At 42.6% G+C, this 12747-nt stretch overlaps 1 protein-coding gene across 2 annotated transcripts in view; it reads right to left on the reverse strand.

The window, feature by feature from the left end:
* The window catches only part of ADK (adenosine kinase), a 268376-nt gene that overhangs the window by 251026 nt on the left and 4603 nt on the right, over nt 1-12747 (reverse strand). The window contains exons 1-2 of one of the 2 annotated variants that reach the window (XM_030950759.1): nt 8590-8711; nt 1998-2072 (exon numbers count right to left, since the gene is read on the reverse strand). In XM_030950759.1, coding sequence (XP_030806619.1) covers nt 1998-2072; nt 8590-8603 — 89 coding nt within the window. In that variant the 5' untranslated portion in view covers nt 8604-8711. Of the gene's footprint in view, nt 1-1997; nt 2073-8589; nt 8712-12747 lie in introns of those variants that run through there. The other variant, XM_030950758.1, reaches the window with a different exon arrangement.

Consider the following 12747-nt stretch of genomic DNA (forward strand, 5'->3'; position numbering starts at 1 on the left):
ATTTTTATGTGTGTTTACCTAAACTTTTCTTGTTTGCCTAAGCTACCTTCTCAAGTCAGAGCCCTGCTGGCCTGACAACCCCATTAAACATTCCCACTCAGTAGAAAAGGTGAGAAACAGACTCAAGGTTGCCAAGATACCAAAAGCTGACACTACATGGCTAGAGATGGGTGCAGGTCTTGCTTGAAAAAAGAGAAACTACAATGATCAACAATTTCTCTTTCAAATGCTTCACAGTCCTGAAATGTCTATGCTCTTGCACCTCCCTGCAGCATTTGACTAGATAACTTTATTCCAGCAGTTGTTCTACAGCTCCATTTTCTATTTTATCTCTCTTCACAAGCTGAGGAATAGTGGGATCTGATCCCCATTTCAGAAAGTGTTGCAAAAGGTAGTTGGACCTGGAGTAGAAACACTCTTTTTGGTTTGTTAAATGGACTTCTCTGCATACCCTGACAAACAGGGAGAGAGATATCAAATCAGATGCAGGAGAAGGTAAACAAGCTCCTCAGTTTTGAGGTCATTACCAGAGCTATCACACCATCAGCAGGCTCCTGTGAAACTGCTGGGGGAAGACTGCTTATGGCTTTCAATAATGCAATACCACACAAACGCATCTTGGCAGTAAAGCAATGCTCACAGAGCATATGCTGCTCCAGGACATAATTTAATTTGTCTGACAGGACTCAAATTTGAGTACATAGAACTTCTAATTTTTAAATTAAATTAAATTCTGCACAGCACATCACATCCAGTGAAAAGCACAATGCACTCCTGAAGGATTTCTGTGCTGCAGTAGAGATCCCATCGTCTCTTTTATGTCAGCAATTTATAAGGATTAGTTGGGGAGTATTGTTGGGTTCGGAGAAGGGCATTACTCATTTTTAGAAACCAGCTTTCAAGTTATTTCAGTGAGAATTACACCAGATTAATTCACTGTTTTTAATATTCAAGACATAGACCTGATTTCTAAAGTTCCAGGTGTTTGAATTTGACACAATCCATTACATTCTTGTCTTTTGTTTCCAGCCTACAACACAGAGGCTTTTATTTAAACAAATCTTGCGATAAAATATGAGTGATGAAATATTGATGACAAATTATTGCTATTAAAACCTGCAGAACAAAATATTTGTGGCTGCCAATACACATTCAAAAATAAAAACTCTGCACCCGTTCCTTATTTGATGATGCAAAATTTAGTTTTGATGCAACATTTCCATTAACAAAATAAAGAACTATTAGAAAAAAAATTAACACTTGAAAAATTAAAGAAAAAAATTGCAAGCACTCTGAAAGATCAAATCAACTTACAAAACAGAGAAGAAGTGGCAACAGCAATAAAAATGGAGCTCAAGCAGAAAGATCTAAAAGAGCAACTGCATTTTACACCTCTGGGAAAGACAGATCTCTAAGTTGATTCAAGAACAAGTAAAGCTTAATGCCAATTAAGCAATTCAGCAATGTGGTTATATGGATGGTAGCATAACAAGTAGGCTTAAGCAAGATAATAGACAACCTGATAAGCAGCAGTCCTGTTCCTGACTGATAAACGGGTGTATTTTTTTAAAGGTGTATTTGCACAACTTTTCTTGGTGTGTTACAGAAATGGCCTATTTACCCCATAGACATCACTGAAGAAGAGTACAGTAATAGTAAATCAAAAGTAGTACATGAAGATTCATACAAGAGCTACCTACATCTTACTGAAACTGATGACTCCTTCCAATTAAAAAGTAACAAAGACAGCATGAGGACACTAGAATAAATTGATTAAAAAACATATGAAAACACGGAAGGTTTTCATAGATACCATCACCACAGTTTCAGAGAGCAAGAACAATCAAATGACAAATACTGGCTACTTCCAGCACAAGGCCAGAATCCCAGAGATCAGCCTAAACACAGCATTATACAGGCAGGTAGCCCACCATTTATGTATAGGCGTAATTCTGGAAACAAAACTGACATTTATAAAAAAATATATCAAACCTTACTTGTCAAGGAAGTCCTTGTCCACAACTGCACAGATATCAAGCAGAGGATTTCCCATTCCAAACAGGACATTTTCACTGTAAGAGAATCAAGTATTTCACATTAGCTTTGCACTGATTTATTGTTTCTAGTATATGTAAAGACTTTATTAGAGAGCAAAACAAAAGAATACACATTTTGCCCAGCACAGTAAATACACTGTGACCTGGCATATACACAGAATCAAAGTACCATCCTACAGTGATCTTTGATCAATACACAGACTGCAATAATAAACACATTATTCTGTTAAACTGTCACTTACTCAGATAAAGAATTTAAGCTGCATGCCACGTTCTGGAGTTTTAAAGGATGACATTCAAGTTGTAATACCAAACTTTAGACAAGGGAAGCATCACACCAGAGTAATGAGAATTTCACTGAACCCTCTCAGTTGTTGGGTACCAACAAATAATTAACAATTTAAGTCTGTTCTACTAAACTGAAACAAAGAGACTACAGATTCTGCATTGTCAGCCATTTTAAATAGTGCAGCTGTCTATTGGTACGTTGGATGTACTTTTTAAGCAATTTGACATTCACTTCTTTCACACAGAAAAAAGATATCAAAATTACTGTAAACAGTATTCTTGAGATGGATAGCTTCAACCTCTTTTTTTAGATTAATTCAGAAACCATGTGTTACATTTTCCTGGATAGCATGTACTTGGGTGATAATGCAGTAATACCAAAGGATTAGCTATGTGGCCTAGTGTCAAGTAGGAGTGAAAGCAGCTGTTCTCTAGAACTACATCCAAACCCATCACATTCCTTGTCAAACTAACACCTACTGTCTCCAACCAGCACAGCACACCATGCTCCAGCTACCAAAGGTAGCTTCAGTATGACCACCTATACAGGGTTTGTGTGGCCAGGTTTTGGTAGCCAGGGGCCTACAGGAGTGGCTTTTGTGAGAAGCTACCAGAAGCTTCCACCATGTCCAGCAGAGCCAATCCCTGGCAGCTCCAAGATGGGCATGCTGCTGGCCAAGGAGGTGCTAATTAGAAATGATTGTTACACCTCGGTGATAACAGATTCCAGAAAAAGGAGGGAAAAAGTTGTTATGCAGATGTAATGAGGCCAGAGAAGAGCAGGGTGAGAAGGTGTGAGAGGAACAGCTCTGCAGACACCACAATCAGTGGAGAAGGAGAAGCAGGAGGTCCTCCAGGCACCTGAGCTGAGGTTCCCCCTGCAGCCATGGCAAAGATCATGGTGAAGCAGGATGTGCCCCTGCAGCCCATGGTGGTCCACAGGGATGCAGAGTCCCCCTGCAGCCATGCAAGAGACCCAGGCTGGGAAAGGTGGATGCCTGAGAGGGGGCTGGGACCTCATAAGATGCCCGTGCTGGAGCAGCCACCCTGCAGGGCCCTGCAGACCCATGGAGAGGGGAGCCCATGCTGGAGCAGGTTTCCTGGCAGGACCTGTGACCCTGTGAAGGAGCCATGCTGGAGCAGCCTGTCCTTGAAGGACTGCAATCAGTGGAACAGTGACCAATGTTGCACTGTCAAAAACATGATTAATAACCTTGATACTGAGAGACAGCAAACCATGCTTTAAGTATCCTAGTTTTTGTAGCTTTAAGGACAATCCTTTCACTGTAAATAAAATGTGGAAGATGCTGCTTGAGACGTGTGCTTGATGCTGCTTGCAGAAGATGGAGCCAGAACTCCAGCTTGTTCCTAGCTGGAATAGTTAACATCTGCTTAGTAAAAACCTGTAAGACTGGCTAAATACTTTTGTCAGTGTGACAAATAGCACAGTGTTCAAAATAGCATAACCATAAGTTACACCTGGCTAGAAGACAAGAAGAGTGAGAGACAGATGACAGCTCAGAAGACAGAAGGATAAAGGGGATTGCAGTTGAAGTGAAGTCACAAGACAGAACATTCTCTCTGTTGTAAAACCTAAGTGTTGCATAAGTAGTACTATAGGACAATGAATGAAGTCAGAACTTTTCAAGTGTTGAATGCAGATTTGTTCCCAAGTTATATGTTCCTGTACTTAATGTTTACCAGATTCTCACATGCTGTAAAATTCTACACATCAACAGATTTATAACTACACTTAAGAAAAAAAACCAAACATATAATGGATAATTTCTGTATAAGACAAGAGCCAGCACTTTGATGGTCAGTATGCCAGAAAACAGCAGCTGTACTCACAAAAAAACATCTGAAATACAGCTGACATGCTGAGGCCTATGAAGAAGTTACCACATTCAATGGAAAAGCAGAATAGAAGCTACCCAACATTCAATGAGCTGTGGGCTACAGAACCTGCAGGTCAATGTGCTCAAAGCAGCACAAGAGCAACTTTGTGCAGAAGCTCTATGAAGCCAATAGCATGTGTACAAACTGCTCACATGTCAGCAGCAGCCAGAACCAGAACTTTCAGTGCCATTTAATCCAGGCAGCTCTTTACATCACATGTAAGTCCTGCTCATTCCCAAGTCTTCCTTCGCCCACAATATTTTATTATAATCTCCATTCAAGTATTCCAGAGGCTGTATGTAGGGCACCATTTGGAATCAAGTTTGAAAAGCCAAGGTAGCTATCATTAGATTAGTAAATGTATGTTCAGAAACATTCCACTGAAACTCCTGGGCAAACTCTCCTCGAATTCAGTATAGTTGTTTCTCACAACTAAATGTAGGACAGCAGAACTTGACAACATTTTAAACACATAAAAGTTTGAGTAGATTTAACATTGATTTTGCAGAAGAAATCAAGTTAAGTGTTATAAACTGTTTATCTATTTTTGCAAATAATCTAAACACATAAGATAACATATCCTAATCTCTAGCTCTGTGTCTTCAACTATAATGTATTTCTACATTTTTTGTTCTTTCTAGCTGTTAAAATTACCTAAGTCCTAAGATATTAGAACTTCTGTGCTTAAAAATATGTATTATCATTCCATTGGGAAAAAAAAAAAGAAGAAAAATCCATACACTCCACCGTACTGGGGACTGGAGTTGTATTTTTCCTTAACGGTCACTATATTTGACGAAATACCTTTATGGGCAAAATGGGAAAAGTCTAGAGAAAAGTCCAAGTCACAAATTTTTAAAAGTCAACAAGCAGATATTTAAGAGGTTGGATTCCATCTCAGAGGTCTTTTCCAATGAAACTGATTTTGGGATCCCCCACTGTAATCAGCATTTTCTAATACAAGCTTTTTGAACCAGTTTGGAAGGTCCTACTGTTAAAGAGGAAGATTTGACTGTGTAAATTGTTAGCATGTTCAACCTGACTAACCCAACGCTGGCTACATTTAGAGCAATGCAAATGACCCTTCCCTTCTTGAGGAGCTGCAAAGTTTCCACACTGTTATTCTATTGCACTGCTTGTGGCACTACATGAGGTACAGCAACTACTTCGCTTCAGTAAAAATAAAACATATATATTTTTTTAATCTCATATACTGTGTAAAGCCACATAAGCCTCTGTAAAAGCATAAAATAAACCAAATATTTATGATTCTGGAGAATACTAAATTTACAAGTCTCCAGACTGAAAAATGGAGATACTAAACTGTTATGTTCTCACCAAGTTGAAGACTGAACAGCAGATTTGAACTTTTATGTTTGCTGTCCAGTCACACTGGACATCCGCAGTTATTAAAATTTCAGTGATTATTTCCAACCAGCTAGAGATAAAACATAGTGAGGAATCAGTAATAATTTCCTCAAATTTGAGATTCCACAATACACAGGTTATTTGGGAACATATCTCTACCACAGACACAGAACACACTTTTGTATTCCCCAGCCTCCCTGACTCTCCCCAGTCCCTTTTCTCCTTCACTGGAGTACTGGGATCATTCAAAAAGGATGTTCTTGTTTAACCCAACTAACCTATTGCAAAGGAATATCTGGATCAGTTCTTCAAGAAGCAGGTGATAACTCCTTCACCTGCACAAATTAAGGGCACATATCATTGACTATACAGTCAGCATCTATGTGTGTACACATACAGACACACAAAGAGTACATATCTATGAACAAGATATATACTTTTTAAACTCCAAACTACAAGTAAGATGTTCAAACAAGATGTACAAATCTAAAAGTTGTTTGGACAAAATACACCATCCATCTAGCAGGCAAAACTACAGAACAGTAACTACAGAGAGCTTTGATGTACATCACGTTCACACTCATAACTATTGACAAGGAGCAACGTATTTTACGAGTTTGGCTTTTAACTTAGGACTACATGAAGTGTGAGTTGCAATTACAAATTCAAGCAATGGAACTCATTAAGTATAAATAAATCTTCACCTGTTAATTAGATGTTTTGTTCAGACATTACTAATATGACTGATTTTATACAAATGGCCTTACTCTTATCACAAGTGGCAGAAGTAATAAAATGAAACCAAACTAGATAAAAACAAAACAACAAATCCAAACAAATAAACCAAAAAGAACCCAAAACATCAGTACTGAGCTACCCTTGAACCTCTTAAGAAGCCAACGAAATTAACTGCAACTGAATGATCTGGAAAGCTGTGTCCAATCTCATGCTCTACTGCTGCAGGCATTTTTTAAAATATGGTCCTGATTGAAGTTGGCTGCTGAGCATTAGCAGCACTATATCCAACTATCACACAATATTGTTATCATCCCAGGCTGCTGCGCACTTCCGTGGAAAAGCAACATCAAAATATCAGTGAAAGCTTATTATTAGTTACTGGCACGGAGACAGAGGAATATTTTGGGCCTTTGGATACTGGCAACTCAGAAAGCCTTAAACATGGCTGAGACATTTGGGTGTGCAATTGCAGGGCAGCACGCTGTGTGCCTAGTCTTTCTTTTACAAATTTAAGAGATGGTGTTATAAGATCTAAAATATTAGTATTTCTAAAGAGTTTTACTATGCCCTTTAAAGTAAGTGAAAAACAAGGCATGTTTTAAGCCTGTCCTCAGCATATCCATTTCAGTTTAAAACCCCATATAACACAAGATTTGAACTTACCAGAAGTCCTTTTATGTTTAGTTAAAGCAAAACAGCAATAGTACCAGATTTATAGCACTTGACTAGCTATAAGCTCTCAACCAAAAGCATCCTTCTCTCATCCCACATACCCATGTAACATCATTACAAGTAGGATGATACATCAGTAAGTAACTCATCTAACACAGAAGTACCTTAGAACTATAATCCCATCCTTCCAGAGTTCAGACAATTTTCTTGCATCACTGGTCAGCAAATCACTTTAGCATATAGACCTTTAACACATAAGGTGGCCTGCTGGACTGCTCACATGCTTTCCTGACATGGGTCTTAAGCAAAGACAATATTTGGCTAAACAGTTACATATTTACATACTGACTTAGAGGAACATCTTCAGTGAAGGTTTCATTTATTATGAAACTTTTTTAGTTTTCTAAAGTGACACACTCACAGGCTCCAACTTTGAAAACAAGCCTAAAAGCTTTGGCCTTATGTAAGCAAGGCTGCCGCAGAAAAAAACTGTTCCACCACAACCCAGCTCCTTACACAGCTGCACTAACTTCACAAGCCCAACAGTGAAATACTATTGCAATTTCAAAGTTACCGTCCCGGTCAGAAACAGTGTGAGTGAAACCTGATACACAGAGTTTGGAGGGTGGAGAGAGGAGATGGGAGAATTGCCTTGAATTATAAAGGCAATTTAATAATTATTAGGCATTTCTTTAGCAGCCAAAGGCCCAATCAAAGGTTACCGATTTACCTCACAACACAATCCCATCTTGAGATGAAGTGTTTGGGGGAGAAAAACTATTCACAGTAACTCCTTTCTCTGAATGTTAAGTTACGGGGGCTTGTCATCCTCCGGGTTTGCTGACAGCCTGATATCACCGCAGTTCCAACAGCCTGCCAAGTGCCTAGCCCGCTATTAACACCCCTCTTCTCGTTATTGGGGATTCTTTTAAAATCTAGTTCTAGTAACGGCAAGCTACAACGAGGGTTTAAGGTTCCAAAGCGGCTGCCGGTGCCCCTGGACACGCATCCTCCCACGCCCACGGGCGGCACCCCGCGGCGGGCGGCGGCCGCCCACGCCCAGGCGCTACCTGTGACAGCGGCACCGCCGCCGAGCGACGCCGCACGCAGCCCCCGGCCACCGCCCCGCGGATCAGCGGAGCACCTGCGGGCCCGGCCCGGCGCTGCTCGGGGCTCTCGCTCCCGGCGCCGCTGGGTACCGGCATCGCCCAGCGCCGTCAGGAGTCCCGGCCGGGTGCGCCCACCTGCCCGCGAGAAACCACCGCGGCGCCCCGGGAGCGCTGCTCCCACGGGGCTGAGGGGCCGCCGGGGCACCGGCACCGCTCTCCCTCCTTCCTCGCCCCAGGGGAGTGGGCGTGCAGCCACCAAACCAACTCGCGGCACAGGGAGAGGGATGGGAAGCTGCGCTGCCCCGCACCCTGATTACACAGCGCGGAGAAGAGCCCGGCTGCGGCGGAGCATCGCGCCGGGCGCCTCCGCCCCGCCAGCGGGAGGGCATCAGCACCCGCCGCCCCTTCCCCGGGATGCGGGGCTGTGCTGCGGGCGCTGCGCGGGGGCTCGACATTACCTGAGAGTGGTCATGGCTCCACGTCCGCCCGGCCGCCCGCAGCAGAGTCTCCTGGCAGCGGCACCGTCACCTCTCCACCCGGCGCCCGCGCCTCAGCCGCGACTGAGCGCCGGGCAGCGCTCGGCCGGCCCACCGCGCGCCCCCGCCCCGCCCGCTCGCGCGCCCCGCCATTGGCCGGGCGGCCGGCGGGGCGGGCCCGGGCCCTGCGCGGCGGCCGCGCGGCGCGAGGAGCCGCGGGGCGCTACCGACGGGCCCCGCGCCCCGGTTCGACAGCGGCCGGTACCGAGCGGTGCCGCCCGCCCGGCACCCCCGAGCTCCTCGGCCGCCATCTTTGGTACGGGCGGAGAGTGCGCGCCTCCCACACAGCTCCTGCTGCTGCTGTCCCCTCTGCGAGCCCCGGCGGCCAGCGTGGGAGACAGTGACAATTGGCCAACGAAAACCAAAAAAAGTTTAGCGGCGGTAGCCCCGCGGAGGTGCGGGGCTCGAGCCGCACCGCCCACAGTAAAGATGGCCAGCGGAGCCCCTGGCAGCGCTGCCCCTCGGCTGTCACGGGGCCGTGGGAACCGAGGGGACCCCCCGCCCCGGCTCTGTCCTGGCCGCGGGCTGACGCCCGCCCCGACACACGATGGCTACACCCTCGACACGAACGCGTTTTCATTCTTTTTCTTCAACCGTGCCTTGGGTCAGCGAGTGACCCCCTGCGGAGCCTGCCTTCCCCCGCAGGCGGCGGCCGGCGCGGGGCCGGGCTGCCGAGCCCCGGAGCACATCGCCTCATGCCGGGCTGCCGGAGCGCCTGGCAGCCACCTGTGGAACGCAGCGCTCCGGCTGCCCAGGCGGCCAGAGGACACGGCTGGAAAGACGGGATGAAAAGGGCAGCCCAGCATTGCTTACTGCCTTTTCTTATTCGCCTGACACTGGCAGAACTGCCGTATCAGAAAGGGAAAGCCGCGCTAAAGCCAGGTTTCTATCGTCACTCCTCATTTGGCTGTCAAAGTTGCTGCCACATTGTGCAGATTTGGCACTTACTTTGTTAACTTACTAGCACCAGAAGTACTGATTCATGAAAATGAAGCCAATAGGTTGTTTTTGCCAAAAATGATTCCCACGTTGTTAAGTACTGCTGTGTCACCTCTAACTAAATATTTAAACTTCATAACTCCATAATCCTGTGGTTATTAGTCCGAAGTTTCCCTTCCTTTCCATCTACAAAATGGGAATACTGTATTCAGAAAAATTAAAGCCAAACTTTCCATCTATTTCTAATTTTCCTCTCAGAGGAGATGATGCCAAAATATGACATATTGATGAAGGTCAAGGACCTGCATTGTCACATGAAAATAACAGAAAAAATTATGCTCAGTACCTGATGTAGGACAAATCTCCTAGGTTCTCTAAATCAGACGCTCAAAAAATAATCACCACTTATTGAACTTGTCACAAAATTCTCATTATTGGCGTGTGTCAGGGGTCCTGAAAAGTCAAATAAGAGTAGGAAACTAAGAGTAGGAAACTAAGAGTAGGAAACTAAGAGTAGGAAACTAAGAGTAGGAAACTAAGAGTAGGAAACACATCCATCCTCTTACTGTTATTGCAACATAATGTGTAAGAGGTCCTCAAATCCTGAGGGAGGATTCTGAGCTCTCCTGAAATGCAAATACACAGACGCATAACGGTTACATCTTCTGATTCATGTTGAACTATTAATTATGTCCAGTTTAACAGTTTCAGTGCTTAATAGCCAAACCTCTGTTTTGTAACCTAGAAGGTGGGGAAGGAGGATCCCAGCACCAGCAAATATAGTAATAGCTACATAACTTGTTATTGTACATAACTATAGAATGCAGCTGTATTCTTGGTTCTATCACTGTATTCAAAATATTAAAAACCTTTTTTAAAAAAAAATCTAGCTGTAGATTCTCTCATAAATAATTGCCTGATTCTAACAAGCACATAAAGATAAAGAAAAATAGATATGTACATGAACTATATCTACAGTAATTTGCAACATACAGTTGCATATTATGAATAGCAAGCTACAGAGCAAGAGGCCAAATGAGGTAGCATCAAATGTTTCTAAATTTTACCACTTGAGCATATTTTATCTAAAAAATATTAACATCTTTTCATGGAGTAGCATGTATGACACCTCAACAGCAGTCAATAGCACTTTATAAGCTTCCAGCTCTTTCCTGTGCCAAATCATCTTGGCTGTGCTATCCCATACACACAGGTTCTACTGCTACTGACATCTTCAAGACACCACCTACCCCTACCACCCCTTTTCACTGTGCTTTTAGTCATTGGCCAGGAATCTGCTACACATCCAGACCTAACCCTAGCCTAAGGAAGTGGAGAAACAGCAACCAGAGTATTGCTGGAAAAATGATCAGTTATGACTTATGGTCCTTTAGAGATGAACTTAATGCCTGTGCCCCAAGTTCAACTTGCAGTCCCACCATGTATGTGCTGGGCAGGCAGTCTGAGTTTGCTCAGCCTTCTTGACCCCTGACCTTCCAAACTCCCTCTGCTTGCATGGGGCAGCTAACCTTGCCTTCACATGTGATTTGGCCTCAGAAATCCCTGAGAGAAACATGAAATGTACAGCTTTTGTATCTAAAAATATATAATGTCTGACACAATCTAGCCACAATTTCTTGACTGCTGTTGTTACTATACAAGAGAGAAATCTTCATGACTGTGTCATTTGCTCTATATATAAACAACTTCCTCGGGTTATTTCACTAAAATGTTTCCTTTCAAGCAGACTATGAATTCAAAATGAACTCCACCCCTACCTGATGAAAAAACAGGCAGGTACATGAGAACATTTAAAATTATACTTCAGTGAAGTAATCCATCTCTACACATCATACATTTGTAACTTCTGTATCCAAGAGACAGGCAATCTAGGCCTTAGCCTTTGACTAATGTGTTATGTTTTACACCATAAAAATTTGATATAAATCTTACAGTTTGCAATATATAAATAAAAAGTTCTCTATTAACCCCCATATTTTCACTCAATTGCTTCAAAGTCCAAAAGGAAGGTTGATCTTAGATAAGCTGCCCGTCTGTTTGCAAGACAGGAGGATGATCTTTTACGTAATAGCCCCAGCAGACATTATAAAATGGGACTAGTGAGCAGCAAGTCCACAAACTCTCTCTCAATAATAGCATTTTGCAGAGCTTGCAAATATCTTCTATTATAACAGTTGTTTTGGAAACTTTTCTACAGGGAGAATTTAATATCTTGCAACATAAAATAAGATGCATTTTTAGCTTGTATGGGTTCTACTTGCAAAGTGTTAAAAATCTTTTATTATTTTTAAGATTCTGTAACATCATCCCATTTCTTTTCATGTAACTTCACAGAGTGTTCAGCTGTAAAAGCAAAGTCTATAAATCTGCTAACTCTTCAGCACATTGCAGACATCTATACTTTCTTCCATTTTATTCTAATCAAATAGCATAGCCCTTGAAACAGTTACAACTGCTTTGTACCACTGAATGTACAAGGAAGAAACCCCACAACAATCTTTCACTGTAAATGAAATCCCAAGGTAGCATAAAGCCAGCAAGTAGCTTTATCTTACCATATCCTTCAAGTGCAGAACAGCTTTGACTGTGGTCAAATAACCATTATGGAAATTATTACAGTTCAAAATGGAAAAAATCCCTTTCCCTTCCCTGAAATCTGAGTAATACCAAAGACTTCTCTTCTTCACACAAAATGCATTGATATTATATAAATAATAATATTTTGTCCTACTATTATACATTATATGAATAATACATTTTTAAAAATCAATTTATGTAAATAAAAAATGAACAGCCTGAAAAAAAACATTGTGTTCACACTGTATCTGCAAATTCAATTTACTTTTTTCAAGAAGATAAGGTTTTCCAATACACTGTCAGCAAATAGTAATTAATGACCTTTAGATAGCAACCCATTCCCTGCTTCTGAAACTGGTTTTGTGAAATATTTGTGTACCATGCCTGTGTAAGTAACTACTAAAATTCAATATCACAACCTTGTATCACAAGCCAGAATTTTGCTTCCAAGATTTCCACATGAAATATACCTTAGCAACAGCAGAGCAAGCCAAGGTCTTGTGCTACAGGATTTCACATTGCTACACTAACACCACAGTCAGC

Source organism: Camarhynchus parvulus, chromosome 6 (genome assembly GCF_901933205.1).
Source record: "Camarhynchus parvulus chromosome 6, STF_HiC, whole genome shotgun sequence".
NCBI classification, from domain to species: Eukaryota; Metazoa; Chordata; class Aves; order Passeriformes; family Thraupidae; genus Camarhynchus; species Camarhynchus parvulus.